Raw genomic sequence first — 25248 nt, 5'->3', positions numbered from 1 at the left:
CTGTTCATTCCCACCCTGGCACCTCCCTGATGAGAAATTCAGCTGCACTTCCAGCAAACCCGTGAACACTACTGGTGTCTGAAAGCAAGCCAGCATGAATGAGCTGTCACTGTGACGCAGACTCTCCTGCACTCTTTGCTATGATGAGTGATGCACCACTCATCATAGCAAAGCTCAGAGCAAGAGATTACTCGGCTAAGTTCCGGCACTGGTTAGTTTTACGCTATGGGATCTAATGTCCAAGCTCCACACTGTCTACTCTGGTTCAGTCCAATCTCAGTATGCAGCTCCCGCATCAGCTCTATATCTGGACCAGGGCACTTTTGTTTTTTTAAATTTTTCTTTTCATGTTAGGGAATTTTGGCAACTTTGATATTTGTTTAACCAATGCTATTCAACTAAGGTGAAAACCTCTCAATCAAGTCCACACTTGCCAAACGCTGCTTTAGTTAGAACAAATCAGAATCAAGGCAGATGTAAGCCTTCTGCCATGACAGTCTGCCCTTGGAGGCAACTAGTTGACTGCCCTCTTCAATTCTCCAGGGAAGGAGGCAAAGTTGTTATGGCCACTTGAGCCGTGCTTGAAACAATCAGATTAAATTTTAGAAAACATCCAGGTAGTTTGTGTGTTTTTGTGACAAACAGGTTAGAAATGGAAAGTAGAGAAAAGCAGACTCGAGTGCTCTTTACGAGATGAGACCTCATTAGGAATATTATAGCCAACTGTGGAGGCCACGTCTCTAAAACGAGGTGGCCCAAAGTGGGGCTACTAAAATGGTACAGCGTCTGGAACCATGGCAGCAGCTTTCAAACGCTGCACAGAAGAGTTAAGTCCGTACTATGTACCTACAGACCTCATGCCATTTTTTAAAAAAAGGAAAACATTCCCTTTGAAAATGGAGTCACAAAAAAACATGTCAACAGACCTGCACCTACAATTTCCGTGGGTACTTTTTTCCGGGAAAATAACGCACATATTTTCAAACTTCAAAAGCATCTGCATAAGTGCCAACTCCTCCCCAGCCCTGCCCCCCCCCCCATCTGCATGTAAATTTACGTGTACAATAGCACTATGCTCGTAACACTCCGCACTAACAGAGAAGGCAATTTTCAAAGACTCCAATTTCGCATGTGAAATGGATTTGAAATTTGCTCTCCCCAAGCCCTGTAAGATGAACTTTAAGAACCTAAATATGCATCGTGCACCCTGGAGAAGAGGAGAGTGAGGGATGTAGGACAGAGACATTCCAATATTTCAAAGCATAAACAATGCACATGAGGAATTTTTCAGTGGTAAGGAAGGTCTAGAACAGTAGTTCAACGTGGAGGTCCATAGACCCTTAGGGGTCTGCAAGATCATCACAGAAGGTTCCGCCAGAAGGGAGGCAACCAAAGTGCACCTGCTGAGATACAGAGCAGGCTGACCTCACCTCTGAGGAGCACCGCTCTAATGCTCCTGCTGCCTAATCCCACCGCCTGATCCCATGCCGAGAAGAGGAAGATCACAGCCTTAAGAAACCCCGATTGGTGCGGAAAGGAGACAGGGAAGAGTACAGCTGACTGCCACCAAGAGGAGTCTGAAGCTAAACAAAGAGGAGTCTGAAACTAAACCAAGAGGAGGAGGGGGAAACACGCTGCCACCAGCACCTTCAACTGCTGCTGCTCCACCCGACCAGAGGCGGCAGAAAGCAGGGTGATGGGCCTGAGGGGCATTTCTGATCATTGCTACATGTGCTCTGACCTGACAGTGAGGGCGAAAAGCTGCACTGAGAGAGCAGTACAGTCATGGTAGGGCAGGAGGCCATAGTGCAAACACTCAAAGCTGTGGAGAAGGGGGGGGGGGGTGGTCACAGGGAGGAAAGGGCAAACAGAAGAGCACAGGAATGAACGCACTTAGAAAGGGGCAAGGAGGAGAAGGGCAGGAGGGAGTGCTATAAACTGTTTGGCACTTTACAGAGGTGCCTTAAATGGGCTGCTGCATCCTAATGTTTTACTGAGATGTTTGCATTCTTATCTCATGAAGCTGATGACATACATATCTACATTCCATTTGACAAAACAGCATCGACATTCTCAAAATACATGAAGGCAATGTAGCAAGAACTATCTGATCTCACACTACTAAACACAAAAACAACCGAACGCATCTGGTTAAGGAGAAACTCTCCCATAGTTAAACCTCCATCCCTAAACCTAGGTAATTTCCATATTACACCTTCAGATCAAGTATGGGACTTAGGAATCCAGAAAGACAAAAATGATACAATGAAAAGACACAAATAAATTAATCATCACAGGATATGCAAAACTGCGTATACTGCATAGATTGAAACCATTACTAAGCCTCTGAGTCTTCCGTATGGTTCTACAATCTCTAATTTTCTCAAATATAGATTACTGTAACTCCCTATTACTCAGACTCCCAAACTGCCTAATAAAAAAAACTACAACTACTACAAAATGCAGCTGCAAGACTCTTAACTGGAACCAGGAAATTTGATCATATCACTCCCTCGCTAATAGCACTGCATTGGCTACCAATACAATACCAAATCTATTTCAAAATATTAACCCTAATTTTTAAATTCATCCACACTAATAACCCCAGATTAATAGGCGTGATGCTACAACCATACGCACCACAACGAACTCTAAGGTCCCAAAACAAAGGTCTATTAACTGTACCAACAATCCAGCGCACACACATGATGCAAATAAGAAATCTAATGTTCTCCATAGCAGGTCATAGAAACAAAGAAATGACAGCAGTGTGATGCCCTTGGAGCGATCTAAGACAGGAGAAGGTCGGAGAACAGACCAGGCTGGAGTCTGTTCTGCTTTTCAACAGTTTAATTACAAAAAGTTCAGCAAGACAGAATCAAAATGGCTGCTTACCTCAGCAGACTGACAATGCAAGAACAGTTTTTCCAAAAGAGCATAGCACTCCATTACAGCTTCCTTCTTCTCCTTGGGGCCTATCTAACTCTCTCAGGGCATCACCTTTGTATCCCTTACCTCAGGGAAATGCCCCCACCCGAGGATCCCTTTCCTGTCTGTCTTAAGGTGGACTGGGCCAGATAGCTGGAGCCGGTCCATTAAGGCAGTCTGAGGCTCTCTGTCATATACTCTATCACAGGCAGAAAAAGACCAATTGGCCCATCCAGTCTGCCCAGCAGGCTCACACACTTATTTTCCCATACTTATCTGTTTCACCGACCACCAAGTTCAGGCCCCTTGTTGGTAACTGTTTGATTCAAATTTCCTGCCACCGATGCAGAGAGTAAGGTTGGAGTTGCATCAAAGGTGAGCATAAGGCTTAATGGTTGCGGGTAGTAACCGCCGCATCAAGCAAGTTACCCCAATGCTTGTTTACCCAGACTGCACAGATCCATGCCTTGTTGGATGTTGCTGAATGTAAATCTTCTTTTCCACATTTCTCCCTGCCGTTGAAGCAGAAAGCAACGCTAAATATGCATTCAAAGTGAAGTATCAGGCTTAGTTGGTTTAGTGTAGTAACTGCCACAATAAGCAAGCTACCCCGAAGCTTGTTTACCCAGACTGTGTAGTTCAATCCTTGTTGGTTGTTGTCTGAATGCAAATCCTCTTTTCCACATTTCCCCTTGCCGTTGAAGCAGAGAGCAATGTGGAGCTGAAGTAACCGTGTGAAGGCTTATTGAGTAAGGATAGTAATCACCAGGTAGTAGCCTTCATTCCAGCAAGCCACCCCCATGGCTCTTCTCTTCATTCCCATCTTCTAGCCTTTAAGGATCCACAGTGTTTATCCCATGCCCCTTTGAAATCCTTCACAGTTTTAGTCTTCACCACTTCCTCCAGAAGGGCATTCCAGGCATCCACCACCCTCTCCGTGAAGAAATACTTCCCAACATTGGTTCTGAGTCTTTCTCCCTGGAGTTTCAAATTGTGACCCCTAGTTCTACAGATTTTTTTCCAACAGAAAAGGTTTGTTGACCATTGATCATTAAAACCTTTCAAGTATCTGAAAGTCTGTATGATATCACCATTGCTCCTCCTCTCCTCCAGGGTACACATATTTAGGTTCTTCAGTCTCTCCTCATAAGTCATTTTATGAAGACCATCCACCTTTTTGGTCACCCTTCTCTGGACCGCCTCCATCCTGTCTCTGTCCCTTTGGAGATATGGTCTCCAGAACTGAATACCGTTCTCCAAGTGAGGCCTCACCAAGGCCCTGCACAAGGGGATCATCACTTCCTTTACTAGATATTCCTCTCTCTATGCAGCCCAGCATTCTTCTGGCTTTAGCTATTGCCTTGTCACATTGTTTTGCCAACTTCAGATCGTTAGACACTATCACCCCAAGGTCTCTCTCCTGCTCCGTGCACATTGGCCCTTCACCCCCCCATCAATACAGTTCTTTCAGATTTCCACACCCCATATGCATAACTCTGCACTTCTTGGCATTGAATCTCAGCTGCCACATCTTTGATCACTCTTCCAGCTTCCTTAAATCCAGTCTCATTCTCTCCACTCCTTCCGGCGTGCCCACTCTGTTGCAGATCTTTGTATCATCCGCAAAAAAACAAACTTTACCTTCTATCCCGTCCGCAATGTCGCTCACAAAGATTTTGAACAGGACCAGTCCCAACACCGATCCTTGCAGCACTCTGCTTAACACCGCTCTCTCTTTAGAGTAAGTTCCATTTACCATCACACATTGTCTTCTGTCCATCAACCAGTTTGCAATCCAGGCCACCACCTCGGCACTCACTCCTAAGCTTCTCATTTTACTCACAAGCCTCCTGTGCGGAACCGTATCAAAAGCTTTGCTGAAATCCAAGTAGATGACATCAAGCGCTCTTCCTCGATCCAATTCCCTAATCACCCAATCAAAAAAGTCAATCAGATTTGTCTGACAGGACCTTCCCCTGGTCCAGCAATTCTTCTGACTGTAGATAGTTCACTATTCTCTCTTTCAGCAGCGACTCCATTACTTTTCTGGCCTGTAGTTTCCAGCCTTCTCTCTGCTCCCACTCTTGTGAAGCGGGACCACCACCGCTCTTCTCCAATCACTCGGCACCACTCCCATTTCTAGGGATCTATTGAACAGTGGACCCGCCAGCACATCTCTGAGCTCCCTCAGTATCCTGGGATGAACCTCATCAGGCCCCATGGCTTTGTCCACTTTCAGTTTTCCTAGCTCTTCCCATACATTCCCTTCTGTAAACGGAGTTTCATCTACTCCACGCCCCTCCAGTTTCTTGTTAACTAGCAACGGTCCTTCTCCAGGGTCCTCTTTAGTGAACACTGAAGTATTTGTTTAATATTTCTGCCATTTCTTCGTCTCTCTCCACACATTGATCCTTTCCATCTTTCAATTTCGCTATACCACTTTGGACTTTTCTCCTTTCTCTGATGTATCTGAAAAATGTTGTCACCTCGCTTTACCTCTTTGACAATCCTTTCTTCCGCTTGACTTTTTGCTGTCTTGATTACTTTCTTTGTCTCCCTCAGTTCACCAGATATTCTTCATTGTGATCCTCCCTTTGGGATCCTTTATATTTCTTAAATGCTGTTCTTCTAGCTTTTAATTTATCAGCCACCTCCTTTGAGAACCAGATAGGTTTCATTTTTCTCTTGCTTTTCTTTACTTTTCTAACATACGGTATAGATTAGTTGCCTTGGTAATTGCTCCTTTTATTTTGGCCCACTGTTCCACATTTCTCTTTTTCTCCCAGACCGTTCTTCCTCCAGATACTTCCCCATTTCAACAAAGTCTGTGTTTTTGAACTGCAAAACTCGGGTCTTCGTGCTTCTTCTCTGAATCCTATTTGTGATATGAAACCATTCCCGGACATTAGAGACATTATCTCCATTAGTGAGCACTAAGTCGAGTATAGCTCCCTCCCTCGTGGGTTCCATTACCATTTATTTGAACAGAGCCCCTTGCAGGGCATCCACTATCTCTCTACTACTGTTAGATTCTGCAGAAGGGATTCTCCAGTCTACATGTGGCAGATTAAAATCTCCAACAATCACTACTTCTCCCTTCTTTTTCATCTTTTGGATGTCTTCAACCAGATCTCTGTCAAGTCCTTCCATTTGATTTGGAGGCCTGTAAACCACTCCCATAAAAATGGATGCCCCATCATCTTTTTTTAGGTCAGCCCATAGTGCTTCTTCTTTGCCCCATCTTCCTTGCAGGTCAGATGCTTGGATATTGTTTTTGATATAAAGAGCCACTCCTCCCCCTTTTCTGTCCTCTCTGTCCTTCCTTAAGTTATAGCCCGGTATGGCCGTATCCCAATCATGAGATTCTGTGAACCACGTTTCCGTGACAGCAACAATGTCCAAGTCCACCTCCACCATTAGGGCTTGCAGATCTGGGATTTTACTGCCAAACTGCGAGCATTTGTGCTCAAAGCTTTCTAGCTTTTCTTGGACTCCTTTTGTAACTTATTTAGCTGAGTTTTGTTATCCACTTCACCCTTTTCCATTGTATTTGTATTTGGGGGGTGACATTCTAATTTCCTTCTGCCACCCCCGGCATCCAGTTTAAATGCCTTATGACATAGGAGTTGAATTTATCTCTTAGGATCCTTTTTCCTGCCACAGACAGATGTAAGCCATCTTTGACAAAGAGCTTTTTACTGTTCCATACATGTCCCAGCCCCAAATATATCCAAAACTTTATTCCTTACACCAGGATTTAAGCCATACATTGAAGTTATTAATATGGCTTAGCCTCTCCTTCCCCTTTCCATGAACAGGTAACACTTCTGAAAAGGCAATTGTTGTCGCCATGTGACTAATCTGCTCTGCTAGAGTCTGGAAATCTCTCTGTACCACTTGGATGCTGTTTCTAGCAAGGTCGTTGGTTCCCAGATGGATGATAATATCAACTTTAGAGCTTTGCTTTGTTCTTTGATCGCTTTGACTATCTGAATAGCATTTCTGCTGGCCGATGATCCTGGAAGGCTTTTAACTGTAGTGTTTGTGGAACTCACTATCGGAGACATTTCGAACGATCCCAGAAAGAAAGATATTCAAACGTGAACTAAAAAGTTGGCTATTTAAAAACACTTATAACCTACCTTAAATCTGTCAGTATGCAGAGTCAACAATAACAAGAACAAAGACTTCATCGAATAACAAGAGAACAAAGTAGTTTATGACTTCTCCCCTACGATTATGTAAACTACTAAACAGACTCCCTAATGTCCCATCTCTTCGACTGAGATGTATAAGAAGATCTCCCTAGATTCATATGACCCTCTTTTTAGTTATACAAAATATTTGTCATACCAAATATGTATCTTATCAAAGTATGCATTTTACCAAAGAATGTGTTATACCAAAACGAGTTACAACAAAATATGTAATGACCTAAAGGATGAATGTTATTTTTGTAAACCTTTGTATTCTTAGCTTGGAATGATGGTATATAAAACAACTAACTAAATAAATAAAAAAATAATTCATCCTGTGTTGTTCTATTCTTAATTCTGTTGACTTATTCAACATTTAGTCTTATTTTACCTAATTTAGTCCTGTCGTTGATGGATATCAAGTTTAGTCCTTACTGAGGTCTTCTTCAGACTAGAACTGTTTAATCTCCTTCAGACTCTATATTCCTTTTCGAATGTGTTGTATCCTGCTTTGGGTACATTTCTTATTCAAAAAGTAATAAATCCAAATAACTAAATAGATCACCATTTGGAATGGGGCCATGGGGAGAGGAAAGGAGGACCAGGAAGAGGCCTCAAGGAGAAGAAGACAGGGAGGTAAAGCACTCAATAAAGGGCCACAGGGGAAAGGATGGGGCCATGGAGGAAGGGCAGGAGGAAGGGCAGGAGGAAAATCATTCAGGAAGAACCAGGGAAAGGCACGTAGGAGAGAAGGGAAGGAACTTGTGGAGGGAAGAGGGCAGAAGGGTGAGCACTCAGGAAGAGGTAAGAGGAGGAACAGAACAAGAGAAGGGGCTGAAGGGAGGAAAGAGCAGAAGGAAGGCAGGGTCTGTAGATGGAGGGAAGCAGGGAGTAGCCCTCATGAAGGGGCCATAGAGGGAGGGCAGGAGGGAGAGCACAGTTTATATTGGAAGGCACTCCTTATCTAATATTAAGTTTCACACGTTACAAATGATTCTGGCATGCATGAATCAGTTTTCCGTATGGCATTTAACTGCAAGCAAACATTAGAGAGACACATGTGGAGGTTGGAAAGCGGTCCTCGCTCCCTGAAAAGGTTGGGAACCCATGGTCTAGACCAAAAGATCGTGATATGAAGCTGAAAGACAGAAGGAGTCCGGAGCAACATCAGAAAATATTTCTTCACAGAAAGGGTGGAGGAAGCATGAAAGCACCTCCCAGTGCAGGTCATAGAGACAAAACCAGTAACAGAACCGAAGAAAGCCTGGGATAAGCCCAGAAGGTCCCTGGGTGTGAAGATGTGAGGGGGAAGCCAGAGATCAACTGGGGTCTATGGCGTTGAACCAAGGAGTAAATTGGGCACGCTAGGTCTGCCATCATATTCTCTATTTGTTTTTATTATGAACCGCTGGGTGTCTGTGGTTTTCTGTATTAACATGCCATAGAAGTCAGCCACCAGCTAGCTCTTTAATTTGTGGTATCAAATAAAAAATAAAACCCAAAAGTATTCATTCCTTGATAGAAAGTGCTCAATTAAAAATTGATAGTCCTCGGTGAGCTGCTGGCTCTCTGGCCGCACAGCTCGGGAATGAAGGGGAGAGGAGAAAGGAGTCAGCAGAAGGCTGCTAGAAATGCCCGCAACATAATGGACGCTCCACTTTTCACTGACACCCACCCGCCCCCTGCAGTAAATAGGGAACAGACTGGAACACAACCCCAGGGAGCAGAAAGCCGATGCCACTCACGCCCTCCTCTCCCAGTTCTCAAGGAGAGGAGATGGCAGCAAGTAATTTAAGCTGAGCAAAGGTCAGTGGTAGAGTCTCCGTGGTAATAAGAGTCCTGTCATCAGGACCACTTAAGCTTCGGGAGGGGGTGCCTTTCTTTTATGACAAAATCAGAGCTTCCCTATATTGATTCTTACTTAGCTGCTGCAACATTAACTCGGTTTTTTTTTTTTCTTTTTCTTTAAGTTTACTCCTCCTGCTTCTTTGAACTTCCAGCTTAATTAGAAGTAGCTCCGACCAGGGGCTTTGGCACCATCAGCTTTCATTCGCAGGTCCCTGGCGTCGCTCCTTCACTCTCTCTTCCAGAGAGACACGAACCTCAAACTTCGTGCACGAGGGATCTTGAAGCAGCCAGCAGGTGTCACTGCTGCACAAGGGCTGCGATTCCCCCTGGCCTCTAGGGGGCTGTGGTCACTGCCTCTGCAGCACCCTCAGTCCCAACCGATCCAAGGAAAAAAAAACAAAACAAAAAGAGCTGGATCTGGGAATGAGGCCCAGATCTTCCACCTGACGGTACAGAACACTAGTACAGGGTTGCTAGGCCAGCCTCAAAATCAGTCTTTTAACTGAATCCTCTGTTAGGTAGGTTCCCTTCCTTCCAGTCCCAGTCTCTTTAGAATAGGGGCACGACTGGAGACCCTGCACTCTCTTCCAAATCTCACATTCTGATGTCTACATGAACTCCAGAACATTTTGGCTCTGCATATGGTGAGACAGACTTTCACCCTGGCACGAGCAGGTAACAGCAGCTCCCAGGGCTGATATACCACTCCAACATCAAACCAGTGTCCAGACACAAACGATGCTTCTTAGCATCAGGGCTGTATATTTCAGGATAGTGTCTGAACTGAGAAAGACAAAATCTTTCCTACTAGCCTTTCGGAACTAGCACCTATGAAAAACACCAAATGGAAGTGAAACCAGAACTGACTGCTTTACCATTATCTTCTGTACCAAAATGCAAACTTAACAGGAAGACAAAGTATGACAGCAGATAAGGACCCCGAGGTCCATCCAATCTCTGCCCAATGTCATGCCTGGGGCTGGACCCTAGACCACAGTGAATCTCTAGCTTTCCCCCTCACCTCTTTGCAAAGCTTGAAGGGGGCCTTGCTAAGAGGAGGGCTTTACAGAAGCCTCAGTTTGGAAACAGGCTACTTTCCAAAAACGTGCAAAATCTTTCAAAACCAGGGGTAGGATGTGGAAGTTGCCGACTTCAAAAATGTATTTTGCTCTATACGATGAGGGGGTTGTCTTTGTTTGATTTCCAATGCTATTAACCGGAGAGGTCTGCCACTGAAACTACCTGGGTAACTTTAGGACAGAAATGTTTCTGGCCTGACAAACTTAGCCAGGTTATCTGGCAAATGATAAAACTCAGCTCAAACAGGATATATTTTAGTTACCCACCAGATTCCCCAGAAATCCCTCCCTCTCTGCAGCTAAATTTTAGATGAATTAGGTAAAATTTCACCGACAACAGGAATGGGAAATTCAAGTTTTGGGGTTTTATCCCACTATCTTAAAGGTTGGCCAAGCAAACCCTTTAGAATATCCACCTCTAAGTGAACCTCTGTTTCTGAGTGCCAGGACAGCAGCGTATAAACTGCCAAAATATTAAACATTAACCCATAAGACTACAGAGCCCTTGCAAATGTTAGCTTGGCAGCAGAGCAGACTGTACTATTGTTACATTAAAAAAAAAGACATTGCTCCAACCCCCAAAAACACAACCACCACCTGGTTTTGGGACAAGCAAGCTCCCATTATAGCGGGAGGAGTTCAACCTTCGCTCCCTTGCTTGCCTTTGTTGCCTGGGAGAAAAAACAGCCATCTCGGGGCACACAGTCCATTCCCAGTGGGCTTGCTGGTTGTGTGTCCCCTGCCCCTCCCCCAAAATCCCCACTCAAACCCCTCCCCCCATAAAAAAAAAAGATCCCCCCCCTCCATGAGGCTAAGTCACCTATACTCACCTGTTGTGAAGGACACACCACCCGCAGTGAGGATCCTTGGAGCCCAGACACACAGCACAGCTCCTGTACTGCTCACAGCTCTCCACTGGCACCCGGCTCACCTGGCAAAAGGGGAAAGATTCCGATTAAAAGAAAGAAAGCAATCAGCCAAGAACCTAACCATATATACTGATTTCTCTGGCTACGTCTCATGGTGGCCAAACAAACGATACTACTGCCCCGGGGGGGGGGGGGGGACCGATCATTTTATTGCCCTCACAGGTTTTTCCATGAGACGGCACAATCTCTCTGAGGAGCAGGCTGAGGGGGGTCCATGCAATAAGACGCGCGTTGAAAACGGGCGCTTGCACTGAGTGCCGATTTTCCTAACGAGCACGTAGCCAACATCCCCTGGGCCCCCCCCCCGATGCAGTATTTAAATGAGGGGCTGCGCAAAAAAAAAAAAAAAAAAGGATGCGCTAGGGGAGAATTGAACGTCCCTAACGCTCAAATGCATCGGGCGCCCATAAATGCAAGGGGTGCTCAGTACGAGTGCCCATTTTTATCCCGCTTCTGGCCCATTTTGCTGAGGTTGCTGAAGACGCCTCTTATTTATACATTTAAAAACTCTTCTAATACCGTCGGTTTACAGAAAGGCACGATAAAGAAAATTATAAGTGGTATAGATTACAAATTAAAGCCTCTTGCTATGGGTGTCTAAATTATGCGTACAGAAGATTTTTTTTTTTAAATCAAGCCAATATATATTTATTTTTCAACAGCGCAAACAATAAATTTAAGTGTCACAATGATACTAAGTAGGAGGAACCACAGAGGACCGTATTTTTTAATTTCTCATGAGCCCTGGATTTGCCGATTGCCTTTATGCCATCTCCGGGGATGAAGTTACATTTGCTGCATTAAAAAGTGTGCGTCAGGCGCCCAGCGATTTTCTGCATCGGGGGTAATAGCTAATCAGCCTCATCTACATGGATTGGGCGCTATCGGCTACGAATTTGTTTGGGCGCACGTTTTGGATGTGCTAATCTCCATTTTGCATCGGGTGCTAGTCTAGCGTGTCCAAAATGTGCGTCCACCTGCATCTATACCCGTGTGCTAGGCTGGGCGCACTTTATTGCGTCAGCCCCGAAGACAGTACGCGTTACCAACCCACCCCCTCATGCAGGCCAAGTTTCCTCAACCCTGCCTAACACCTCTTGGTTTCTTCCCCTCTTCTCGATGCACAGGTACCACCTGATTATTTTAACATGCTCTTTACCAAAGGCGAATCCTGTGCAGCACTCACTGTGCAGGGAAGTCAGAGTTAATGTGGGGGAACAGCTGCCTGGGTTATTCCGCGTCTAGATAGATCTTCATGTTTTAAGGGTGTCAATCTAGTGCCTGCATGGTGTGAAGGTTCACTCATATTCTCCGGAGGAAGAAGGAGCAAGGCATAATAGAATAATAGAAGGACTTGGGGGCATTCCATGAAGTTAGCAAGTAGCACATTTAAGACTAATCGGAGAAAATTCATTTTCACTCAATGCACAATAAAGCTCTGGAATTTGTTGCCAGAGGATGTGGTTAGTGCAGTTAGTGTAACTAGGTTCAAAAAAGGTTTGGATAAGTTCTTGGAGGAGAAGTCCATTAATGGCTATTAATCAATTTTACTTAGGGAATAGCCACTGCTATTAATTGCATCAGCAGTATTGGATCTTCTTAGTGTTTGGGTAATTGCCAGGTTCTTGTGGCCTGGTTTTGGCCTCTGTTGGAAACAGGATGCTGGGCTTGGTCTGACCCAGCATGGCAATTTCTTATGTTCTTAAGGCATGTGGTTGTTGTTTCAAACATTAATGCCCTCTCAAAAATGAAAAAAAATGAAGAATCAGCTTCATAATTTCACAAATGTCAGCTCAATGTCATCTGCTCTGTTCATTATTCCTGTTGCTTTAAGTGACCCGTAAATACCATCCCCAGCCCCTTCAACTCTGATTCAGTTTCAAAATAATGCAGATTATGGAACAGGGAGGGTTTGCATTTTACCTGCCAAATACACTCAAACAAGAGCCAAACCATTAGTTCCTCATTTTTTCCCCCCATTTAACCACTACTTAGAGTCAGTCCAGTGGCTCAGTGCTGTGCACTGCCAAGTGAAGGTACCTGGGTTCATCTTCCAGCTCATGCTTTCTGCTCTCCGGGTCAGCCTAGACTGGGGATGTTGCAGAGGCAGCATTCACAACCCACTGGGGGAAGGGAGACCCAGCCATGGTGAAATGGCGGCACCAAGAGGCCAGACTCAGAGCCCATGACTGCAGGGCTCTGGAAGGAACCCTGGTGAGTGGTCCCCAACAGAGGGACATCACTGCAATGACAAGACCAGCGTTTTCCAACCCCCTCCTGCAGGCAATCGGGTTTTCAAGCCAACCTTAATGAATATGCAAGAGATAGATTTGCATATATTGGAGACCCAGTGTATGCATATCTTATATGCATATTCATTGCGGCAGTCCTGAAAACACGACCGGATACTGTAGCTGTGCCTTCAGGAGGAAGCAGGGAAACACTAGACTGGATTAAAATCAATTGGGAGGGAATATAAAATAGGGAATAATATCCCTGAGTAGTCACAAATGAAGGATCAGAGCACCAGATCCCAAGGCCGGCCCTTGTTCTGACTGAGCTGGAGATCACAAAGTTACAAAAAGAATCTGCCAAGTTAAAAAAAAAAAAAAAAAGAGAATCTAACCATTAACTAAAAGGGTTTTTTGCTCCACTTCATCCTCCAACTACAACCATTCCCCTCCAGTACCTAAGGCAGTTCCATTCTCAGACCTGTGGGTGAAAAGTTAGATTCTACAATATTTCTGTCAACAAACCTGTTGAGAATGTGGGGCGTACTGGAAGGATGAGGTGGGGGGCGAGGGAAGCAGCATCAGGGTGACAGGTTCAACGCTAGAGACCGGGGCTATTGCTTTAACAGTTAAGCATGTGGGTGCACGATGCTCTAGCCCATTAGGAATGACCCTCGGGACCTCAGTGGCCACCGAGACTGGAGCAGCAGGGTGCCTGTGTGCTGTTTCCACCCAGCACGTCCCCTTCTCAAAGCCCCAATGGAAGCAAATCAGGCTGCTCAGACAAGGAAAGCAGATCCGTGAAACATCTGGCTCGTCTGCCCTGAGCAGCTCCCGGGTTCCTTGGGAAATCCACCTTTCCTGGTGGGTACAGCGTATGGCTGAACGAAGAGAAACGTGCGCCTGCGCACCCGTGTATCTATCACACTTCTGCTACATAGAGTTCTTCCCCTCTTTATGAAGAGACTGGGCATATCCACAGAGAATCGAAAAAAAAAATTATATATAAAAACCGATAAGTCCACCACCATTATTTTATGAGGTTAAAAGCAAGACACCCTCCAAAGAAGAGCCATTTTTATATTCTGTTACTCTCCCTAAGATTCAGGTATGGTGTGTGCCGGGAGACAGCTCGTTCCACTGCCCCACCCCCCACACCCCTTCCTTAAGTGGCACTCCAAGCTCCATGGATTCTGTACAGGGAGTCACTGGCTCCCACCATGACTCCCTGATGCACCACATCCTAGTGGATGAAAACCTTTTTTTTTATGATCCCTTATAAAAGGGATTTAAAATGCTGTAAGTGGACAGCAGGGAGTGTTGGAGCACACCCGTTCTGTTAAAGCCCAAGCATGGGAGCATCAGGGCGTGCGTCCGCCTCCCAATGCTCCCGGGGAAGGTTAGCTACAACCCTTGCTCCATGAACCTTGAACAGACTTCCTGAGTCGGTGCATCATGCTCCCCCCTCTATGGTCATTTTCAAATGCAACCTAAAATCCCACCTTTTTAAGGCTGCTTTTTTTTTTTTTTTTTTAATCATAATCCCTGGTCCTCCATCACAAATGAAATGCTCTAATTCTCTTATTTGTCCTGTCGTGAATTAACTGTAAGCTCTAGGGAGGAGGGACTGTCTATTTGCACAGTGCTGCATACGTCTGGCAGTGCTGTAGAAATGATAAGCGGTAGAGGTCTTGTCTGCTCTTCATAGATCCTAGCACCCATTGAAGGCTCCCAGCAGCAAGGTTCGTGCCAGGGTTACTCCCTAAAAATCTCCGGCAAGCTTGCCCCAGTTAAATCAGGTGTCCCATATAATGCAGGAGGAAGACCTACAAAGCGTGCACCAGACCCGGAATAATAAAGTCAAATCTAGCCACCCCACAATGCTGAAAAGATGGATGTCACACCTACGCAAGAGAGGCTTCCCTGCCTTCTGACATCGATGTGAAGCTTAGCCTTTCCCTACACCTAGAAAAGCAGACAAGCAGCGGCATTTTACAAGGCTATAATCCCATCAAGGCATTTCAGTGACACGGTAAATCTACAACAGTGAAGCTCAAACAGATTATGGAGCGGCACCTGAGCTCTGAGATGGAAGTAAGAGCCAGTAAACTGCAATCTGTTCTGTAAATTTTTTTTTTTTTTTTCACAAAGCACATTATTCCACTCTTTTCTCATGGGTTTGCCTTGCCCGTAGCCAGGCTTGTGAATGTCGCCTTCTAGGCTTGGTGGCTTCAACACTAGGGCCTGGAGAAGACGACCTTCTATTGACCGGGGGGGGGGGGGTGCTATGAAAACTTCAGAGAAGCTGTCAAAATGCTACAAATTGGCTGTGCAAGGTCAGGAACTGGGTCGCATCGGCAAAGTAACAGGGGCTGCCCAGTGGGTACTCCGAGGCAGAGAAAGCGAGCCAAGTCACACGTTTAAAAGGCAAACTCCACAAATAGAAGGTAGGAAGGTACTGAGCATGTGCTACATTTTCAGGCATGACCTGCCAGAGGAATCTTAAGTTCAGAAGCAATTTCTGATCCCTTTTTTATGACAAAAGCATTACCATAATAGGTAATTGTAGTAATTTTCTACCTTTGATATGCCTTTTAGTAGTTTTCATTTACTGGCAATAACTACCATGGTATTAATTGTGATTTCTGACATGTTAATTAAGAAACATTAATGAAGGGACCTGCTATACTATAATCACGTCTGTGTGTAAGAATTTCTTGTTGATTCAATAGAAGATCTCAAAGCCTCCAAAGTATCTTATTTCCTGGGTCTAAAAAACACTTTTCACACGCTCTCAAGTCAAAAATAATTCTAGTCACGCTTAAAGCATCCGATTCCCGATCAGAGCCCCCTGGCCGCGCAGAACGGGTTCTCGCCGCTCAGGAAACGCAGCGGATGGAGGAGAAGGAGGAGCAAGAACGTCCTCCACGCATCGTTAGGAACCAAGCCCGGGGGCTTCCAGGGGAATCCGTCCCGCCTCTGCAGAAGAGGGAAGCAGAGGGAGGTGGGGGGGGGGGCGGCCACATGGCACAGCGAGGGGGGGAGGGGCACCGGCCAAGGTCAGACAGATGTTCAGAGATGCAGGCCCAGCGCTGCAGCAGAGACACCAACCTACCCTGTGTCGAAAGAAAACAAAAGTTCATGGCAGGACTGCTCTGTCCTCCTCTGACTGCTCCCTTCCACGGCACTGGTTATGCGAGCAGAAAGGTTGAGCCAGGAGGGACGTGCACCGACCTATGCTTATTACCATAAATGACCAGCTGTCCCACACGCCCAGGGAAGGAAGGTGGAATGGAGAGACGGCAGAGCCCCTCTTATTCTCAACCCCCCCCCCCCCCTCCCCCCAGACGTCATTCTAACCATTTCAATTTCAATGGACTTCATAGAAAAAAAAAATTCCCTGGTTTGTTTGTTTTACTGGTCCAGAGAACTTTCCCTCCTGCTCCTTTGTGCTTCCAACTTAATCAGAGCCAGCATCTGCCGGGGCTGTGGTACCCATGAACCATCATTTGCAACTACCCGGGGTTTCTCTGCCCTCTTTTAAAGCCATGCCCCCCACCTCCATCTAGCTCAGTCACCATAGCAAAAGTGGTAGGTCAGGGGCCACAGACCATATCGTCCTCTATGAGATCACAGAAGCATTCTGAGTCTGGCCACTAGATGTGGCTGTTGAGCATTTATTCGGACTTCCTCCCCCACCCTGGGGCAGGGGCGAGGAAGAGGGATGCCTGGAAGCTCTGCCCCCACAGCATCCCCCCACTGCAAAGGAGAAGCTGAGCTGGGGAACGAAACCCAGATCTGCACAGCAGCACTGACGCGGAACCGCTAGGCTGGTTCCTCCCACCCACCCATCCTTTTATCTGAGGTTACACCTGTACATCACAAGGGAGAAACCTCTGAAAGCTTCTGACCACTGGCCAGCAACACCAACCAAATGAAGGACTGAGGCTTCTTGGAAATGAGAGAATATGTGGTTATCACACCCCTTCAACAGAGTCAAGAATCTTCAGTGGCATGGCAATTTGTACACGTTACCAACAAAATACTACAGAAAGTGGTAGACCAGGGTGTGCAAATCTGATGCATATTCATTATGGCAATCCTGAAAACTCGACTGGTTAATGTGCCTCCAGGAGAGGGCTGGGAAACAACCGCTGTGTCGTGGCTGAAGTGCAGGTCTGCTGTGACTTCAGTCTTTATTTTGCATTTCCCTCTGGGCCTGCAGTAAAGGAGGACCGGAAGGCTCATCTGCATACTGCTCCCAGCATCCCCCGGGAGAGGCGACCAGAGGTCACCGCAAGCGATCCAGGGATTGACTTCCACAGCCCTGGCTTCCAGAGGCCCTGCACGGTTCGCAGTAGAGGAGGACCGGAAGGCTCATCTGCATACTGCTCCCAGCATCCCCCGGGAGAGGAGTCCAGAGGTCACCGCAAGCGATCCAGGGATTGACTTCCACAGCCCCGGCTTCCAGAGGCCCCGCATGGTTTGCAGTAGAGGAGGACCGGAAGGCTCATCTGTATACTGCTCCCAGCATCCCCCGGGAGAGGAGTCCAGAGGTCACCGCAAGCGATCCAGGGATTGACTTCCACAGCCCCGGCTTCCAGAGGCCCTGCACGGTTTGCAGTAGAGGAGGACCGGAAGGCTCATCTGTATACTGCTCCCAGCATCCCCCGGGAGAGGAGTCCAGAGGTCACCGCAAGCGATCCAGGGATTCACTTCCACAGCCCCAGCTTCTAGAGGCCCCGCACGGTTTGCAGTTGAGGAGGAACGGAAGCGCGCGCTATTTGGCGCACGAATCTCAAATCCTTCCATTGACTGAGTGAAGATTAATTTAACCGTGGTTTAAGAGGATTGGTAAGTATAGTTTTCAGAAATGTTTGGGCTTATAAAAGTTTGGTGAAAGGTGAAATTAAGGGATATATTCTTTAGAGTTTGTGTGTGTCTAAGGTAATAAGCAAGCCAGAGATAGTTAATTCTAGTGTCTGTCTTTCCCATCCACTCAACCCCTGATTTTTAGGCACAAGACACTTTCTCATTAAAAATCAATCAGGGTCTTATCTAAAACATAATATTGTACCAGCCCTTATTGAAAGTTTAATCATCCCCTTGAAGGACACTAGCTGATTAATTACTAAATTCACCTGTAAATTTAAAGTACTCTCATTCCAACTCCCTTAGTATCCTAAACTTAACTAGGAACTCAATAAAACTAAATGAAGGCAGCAGTCCAGCAGCAAGAGGGGGGCTTTCCAGTCTTTTGCATTGAGTGTCACATGTATGATTTTTTACCCACCAGTGAGAGATTGTATATGTGCACTCGGTGCAAAGAGCTCCTAGCTATCAGGGAACAAGTCCGATCTCTGGAGGCTAGAGTAGCAGACTTGGAGGAGCTGAGGGAGACAGAGAGGTACATTGACAAGACCTTCAGGGACATAGTAGCCAAGTCCCAAATTCATTCTGGCAGCCCCAGTGCTGCCTTGGATCAGAAAGGTCTCCCAGTAGGAGAACATCACCCTGGTGTAGCAGGAAGTGATCCTGTAGCAAGGACCTGCTCTCCAGGTGATGTATTGTCCTCTCGCACTGAGGACTAATCTCCCAGGGCTACTGCCCAGGAGGGAAGGGTTAGACCGGCCATCATAGTTGGTGATTCGATTATTAGAAATGTAGATAGCAGGGTGGCTGGTGGACATGAGGACCGCCTGGTAACTTGCCTGCCTGGTGCGAAGGTGGCAGACCTCGCCCATCACCTAGATAGGTTTATAGACAGTGCTGGGGAGGAGCCGGATATCGTGGTACATGTGGGCACCAACGACAGGAAGATGTGGGAGAGAGGTTCTGGAAGCCAAATTTAGGATTTTAGGTAGGAAGCTGAAATCCAGAACCTCCAGGGTGGCATTCTCTGAAATGCTTCCTGTTCCACGTGCAGGTCCCCAGAGGCAGGCAGAGCTCCAGAGTTTCAATGCGTGGATGAGACGATGGTTCAGGGAAGAGGGATTCAGCTTTGTAAGGAACGGGGAAACTTTTGGGGAAAGGGGAGACTTTTCTGAAAGGATGGGCTCCACCATAACCAGAGTGGAACCAAACTGCTGGCACTAACTTTCAAAAAGGAGATAGAGCAACTTTTAAACAAAAACAAGGGGGAAAGCCGACAGTCACTCAGCAGTGCATGGTTCGGAGAAATGTATCCTTGAAGGATACTAATGAAACAGGAGAGTTAGGGCATCCCAACAGAGGTTCCATTAAAAGCAAACATAGTCCATATGCCTATATGTAAAAAATCACCAAAGCTAATGATTTCCGAATTATCCCAAACAACTGAAAAGCAGGTTGTTAAAACAAGCAAAAACCACACTTTGAAATGTATGTATGCCAATGCCAGAAGTCTAAGAAGTAAGATGGGAGAGTTAGAGTATAGCAGCAAATGATGAGTGACATAATTGGCATCACAGAGACTTGGCATTAATGGCGGGGTGGAAGGGAAATAGAACCAAAAGGTTACTAAGGGCCAAGAGTAACAGATAAGTATGAGAAAAAAAAGTGTGAAAGCTTGCTTGGCAGACTGGATGGGCCATTTGTTCTTCTTCTGCCGTCATTTCTATGTTCTATGTTTCATTTCAATGAAAGCTGATGATGTCAGAGGGTAAGGGAGAGAAAAGATTATGATGATGCCAGGAAGTGAGGGAGAGGGCAGGTGATTTCAGGGGTTGGAGGGAAAGGGAAGAGAAGGTGATTGGCATGGGGGCTGTGAAGAGAGGGGGAAATTAATGATGATGCCAGGGATGAGGGACAAGGGTGGAGGGAGAGGGATGGTGATGATGTCAGAGGGTGGAGGCAGAGAGAAGGTGATAATGCCAAGGGGTGAGGGAGAGGGGTGGAGGCAGAGGGAAGATGAAGCCAGGTGGGGGGAAATAGAAGGTGAGGATGATGGGGAGTGCAGGGGTAGGGAAGGTCATGATGATGTGAGGGGGTGCGGATGGGGAAGAAGTGGTGGAAGGTGGTGATGATGCCAAGGGATGGGAGAGAGGGATAGAAGGAAGGGGATTCTGGTGATTCTGGTGATTCCAGGCGTGGAGGAATAGAGAGAAGGTGATAATGCCCGGTGATGAGGGAGAGGGGTGGAGGGGGAAGGTGATGGTGATACAAGGGGTAGCGGGGGAGAGGGAAAGTGGTGATGATGCCTGGGGGTGGGGGAGAGAGATGGAGGGAAAGGGAAGGTGATGGCAGAGTGGAGGAGAGGTGGGAGGAGTAGAGGGTAAAGCATGATGATTATAGTGGGGGAGGTACAGAAGATAGGGAGGGAGAGAGAAGGTGCTGATTCCAGGGAGGGAGAGAGGGGTAGAGGGAATGTGGTGATGATGATGCCAGGGGGTGGGGGAGGGAAGGTGATGATAATACAAGGGGAGAGGAAGAGAGGGTGGAAGTGTGAAGGTGGTGATAATTTTGATGCCAGGGAGTGGGGGAGAGATAATCAGGGCTAGAAAAAGTGATGATGATGGAGAGGGAAGGGAAGAAGATAAATGCCAAGGGAAGGGTGATTATGATGATGGGGAAAGAGGAAATAGAGAAGATGATGATGCCAATGGGATGGGGGACGAGGGAAGTGAAGAGGAAGTGGTTGGTGTGCCACAATAAAGTGAACCCTGTGCTAGGTGAGCCGCTAATAAAAAAAGATTGAGAAACACTGCTATAGACTATGTCTAGAATCGGCATCCAGACTGCATCCTCACTGACCTTCCCCCTCAGCAGTCAAGACTTTTAAAAACACTACAAAAGGAGAGAAAATGGGCCGCTCGAGTTGTTTGTCTTCTTCAAGAAAACTTTCCAAAAAAAAAAATCCACATATCTAGGTGTCCCCAAGCCCCTCTAAGCTTCCCTGGACCCCTCATTAGCACAAGAGAAACACAGACCACTGATTACTGCAGTCCTTCCAAGGTGAGCAGACAAGCAGCAGCTGAACTGCAGCAATAAACATCTTGAACTAAAATCTATGTAACACACCCAACGCGCTCTCCAGAGGATACATCCAGCACGAAGCAGAGCGGAGAAAGTGAGCTCTGATCAGAAAAATAAATGCAAGCCTGTCTCTGCTTTCATTATAAAACGAGAGCGCTTCCTCGGATCCCTCACTGTACAGCATCGGACCTTCTTTACATAAGAACATAAGAAAATGCCATACTGGGTCAGACCAAGGGTCCATCAAGCCCAGCATCCTGTTTCCAACAGTGGTCAATCCAGGCCATAAGAACCTGGCAAGTACCCAAAAACTGTCTATTCCATGTTACCGTTGCTAGTAAAAGCAGTGGCTATTCTCTAAGTGAACTTAATATCAGGTAATGGACTTTTCCTCCAAGAACTTATCCAATACTATACTATACTAACTGCACTAACCGCATCCTCTGGCAACAAATTCCAGAGTTTAATTGTGCGTGGAGTAAAAAAGAACTTTCTCCGATTAGTTTTAAAATGTGCCCCATGCTAACTTCATGGAGTGCCCCCTAGTCTTTCTACTATCCGAAAGAGTAAATAACCGATTCACATCTACCCGTTCTAGACCTCTCATGATTTTAAACATCTCTATCATATCCCCCCTCAGGCGTCTCTTCTCCAAGCTGAATAGTCCTAACCTCTTTAGTCTTTCCTCATAGGGGAGCTGTTCCATTCCCCTTATCATTTTGGTAGCCCTTCTCTGTACCTTCTCCATCGCAATTATATCTTTTTTGAGATGCAGCGACCAGAATTGTACACAGTATTCAAGGTGCGGTCTCACCATGGAGCAATAGAGGCATAATGATATTTTCCGTTTTATTCACCATTCCCTTTCTAATAATTCCCAACATGGTTTGCTTTTTTGACTGCCGCAGCACACTGAACCGACGATTTCAATGTGTTATCCACTATGACGCCTAGATCTCTTTCTTGGGTTGTATCACCTAATATGGAACCTAACATTGTGTAACTATAGCATGGGTTATTTTTCCCTATATGCATCACCTTGCACTTATCCACATTAAATTTCATCTGCCATTTGGATGCCCAATTTTCCAGTCTCACAAGGTCTTCCTGCAATTTATCACAATCTGCTTGTGATTTAACTACTCTGAACAATTTTGTGTCATCTGCAAATTTGATTTTATCACTCGTCGTATTTCTTTCCAGATCATTTATAAATATATTGAAAAGTAAGGGTCCCAATACAGATCCCTGAGGCACTCCACTGTCCACTCCCGTCCACTGAGAAAATTGTCCATTTAATCCTACTCTCTGTTTCTTGTCTTTTAGCCAGTTTGCAATCCACGAAAGGACATCACCACTTATCCCATGATTTTTTACTTTTCCTAGAAGCCTCTCATGAGGAACTTTGTCAAACGCCTTCTGAAAATCCAAGTACACTACATCTACCGGTTCACCTTTATCCACATGTTTATTAACTCCTTCAAAAAAGTGAAGCAGATTTGTGAGGCAAGACTTGCCTTGGGTAAAGCCATGCTGACTGTGTTCCATTAAACAATGTCTTTCTATATGTTCTGTGATTTTGATGTTTAGAATACTTTCCACTATTTTTCCTGGCACTTTCAATCAGTTGTGGCCATAGCCCAAAAACCAAAAGGAGGATGGCATTTGGCTCTGCACACTGTTAGCTTTCTATAAGCCAACCTAACTCTTCAGCCTCAGAAATAAAGGTTAACAAATAAAACACAAAAAATATATAGCATACATTTCTTGAATAGCTTGCGAGAGCTAATACTTTCTTCTTCAGGTCAGACTTCTTATCAGCAATAACTGGCATTACCAGGCACTAAAAAGTAGTGCGGCTGCCACAAGTGAATCATAAAAGGCATTCCAATGATAGGGTGAGGGACGTTTGATGGCTGATCCCTCCACCCCATTCCTAGCTCTCGAAAGCTACTCAAGAAATTTGTTAGTCCAATAAAAAGGTATCACCTTATATATGGGGTTTTTTTTGTTTGCTTCTATTTGTTAACCTTTAATTCCTGTACATTTACATGGACTAACACAGCAGCCAACATAATTTCTCCAGCCTCAGAGAGCAACCGTGCGTGTAACCTTGGGACACCAGGTATCTGTCTAACCAAATTCACAGAGAAGGGCTCGGATCCAGTCTGAAATCACATTAAACTGGTGTGGTCCGTTTGGAGAACCACGGTCAGAGCCATCTCCAGTCCCATGTTCTGCTTCATGCCAATCACTTGTGACCTAGGGGCAAGAAGGTCTCCAGTTTGGATATTCTCTTGATGAATATCTGTGGTGAGATTGCTGTCGAAAGTCGGGTAGGTCATGGTAAATCTTCCTCCTGAAGTACCTGTGTTCGCACGGAGATAGTTCTGCAGGCCTCGAGGCCTTGGGAAGCAGGAGCCAAGAACTGCACCCCAAGGAGGCACAGTCCCATTTATGAACTATTGGCTGCTATTCATTAAAGCAAGAAAGATTACTTTAGCTTTTGAATTTAAAGTTTTGTACCAAAGCTTGCATGGTGATGACATGAAGCAGAGCACTGCCTAAAACTCTCATGCTATACTGGGTCAGTGCCTGCAATGAGTGTCTACAGTCTTACAGAAATTACCGTGTTTCCCCGATAGTAAGACACCCCTGATAGTAAGACGTAGTGGGAATTTTAGGGGGGTCGGCTAATGTAAGACATCCCCCGAAAGTAAGACGTAGTGTTCAAAAAAAAAATATTTTTAAATACCTGTCGGAGGGCCGCGTGGGTCCAGGCGGCTGGCGGCGGGAGCCGGGTGGTCGCGTGTTAAATCTAGGCCGCGGGCGGGTGGGCGCTTGTTCCCGGGGGGGGGGGGGGGGGGTGGACGCGCGTTAGTTCGAGACGGCCGGCGGTTGCGTGTTAAATCTAGGCCGGGTCGCACAGGCGCGCATTCATTCACTGCCGGTGGGGGCTGCCTCGGCAGCCCCCCCCCGGCAGCCCCCACCGGCAGTGAATGAATGCGCGCACAGGCCCACAGCGCCTGTGCGACCCCTGCGATTCGGCGCTGGGGGCTGCCGTTGGGGGCTGCTTTCGGCGCTCAAGGCAGTCACATGCCGTGACGTCACAGCATGTGACTGCCTTGAGCGCCGAAAGCAGCCCCCAACGGCAGCCCCCAGCGCCGAATCGCAGGGGGTCGCACAGGCGCTGTGGGCCTGTGCGCGCATTCATTCACTGCCGGTGGGGGCTGCCGGGGCTGCCCCCACCGGCAGTGAATGAATGCGCGCCTGTGCGACCCGGCCTAGATTTAACACGCGACCACCCACCGCCCTTCTCGAACTAACGCGCGTCCCCCCGCCGCCTGGAACAAGCGCCCACCCGCCCGCGGCCTAGATTTAACACGCGACCACCCGGCTCCCGCCGGCCGCCTGGACCCACGCGGCCCTCCGACAGGTATTTAAAACATTTTTTTTTTTTTTTTAACACTACGTCTTACTTTCGGGGGATGTCTTACAGGTTTTTTCCAATATAAGACATACCCTGAAAGTAAGACATAGTGGGACTTTTTGGGGTAAAAAGAAAGTAAGACGCTGTCTTACTTTCGGGGAAACACGGTAGCATGGCTATGTTGGCAGGATACGAATTACCAAATCGGAAAGGTCATTCAAGTTTAGTCACATTCATCAATGCATAATTAATGGACGTTCATTCTCTCTCCCTCTTGCAAACTGTACAGTCAGACGGTGGCCTGAGAGACTCTGGCAGGTGACTAACACCATGCTTCACATGATGGATTATTACCCGAGCTGTCAAGTGGGAGTCTTGCTTGCAGGGCTGGCAGCAGGATGGACGGACAGATGATAGATGGAATGGGGGCTGCTGCACGCCTCTACAGAGAGAACGTTAGGAGGCTGGAAACAGGGAGATATTCCCTCTCCTCCGGCCTCCCTGGAAGGCGGAATTTGAGTAGTTTTGGCTCTTGTCGGCACGCAGCAGGCTGGAGCAGGGGGCATAGCTCACAAAGGTCAGAATAAATTGGGCTCTGGCTAGGTGACATTACAGGTGCTGCACTGAGCTATTTCCAGAGATTTACAGCAGGTG

At 46.5% G+C, this 25248-nt stretch overlaps 1 protein-coding gene across 7 annotated transcripts in view; it reads right to left on the bottom strand.

The window, feature by feature from the left end:
* The window catches only part of PLXNA1 (plexin A1), a 644822-nt gene that overhangs the window by 274313 nt on the left and 345261 nt on the right, over nucleotides 1-25248 (bottom strand). For all 7 annotated transcript variants that reach the window (XM_029601328.1, XM_029601329.1, XM_029601330.1 and 4 more), the window contains exon 5: nucleotides 10882-10982. In XM_029601328.1, the coding sequence (XP_029457188.1) occupies nucleotides 10882-10982 (101 nt within the window). The remainder of the gene's footprint in view (nucleotides 1-10881; nucleotides 10983-25248) is intronic.

The sequence above is a fragment of the Rhinatrema bivittatum genome, chromosome 4 (assembly GCF_901001135.1).
Source record: "Rhinatrema bivittatum chromosome 4, aRhiBiv1.1, whole genome shotgun sequence".
Taxonomy (NCBI): domain Eukaryota; kingdom Metazoa; phylum Chordata; class Amphibia; order Gymnophiona; family Rhinatrematidae; genus Rhinatrema; species Rhinatrema bivittatum.
The sequence above is the reverse complement of the archived record's forward strand: the minus strand, read 5'-3'. Positions and strand labels throughout refer to the sequence as shown.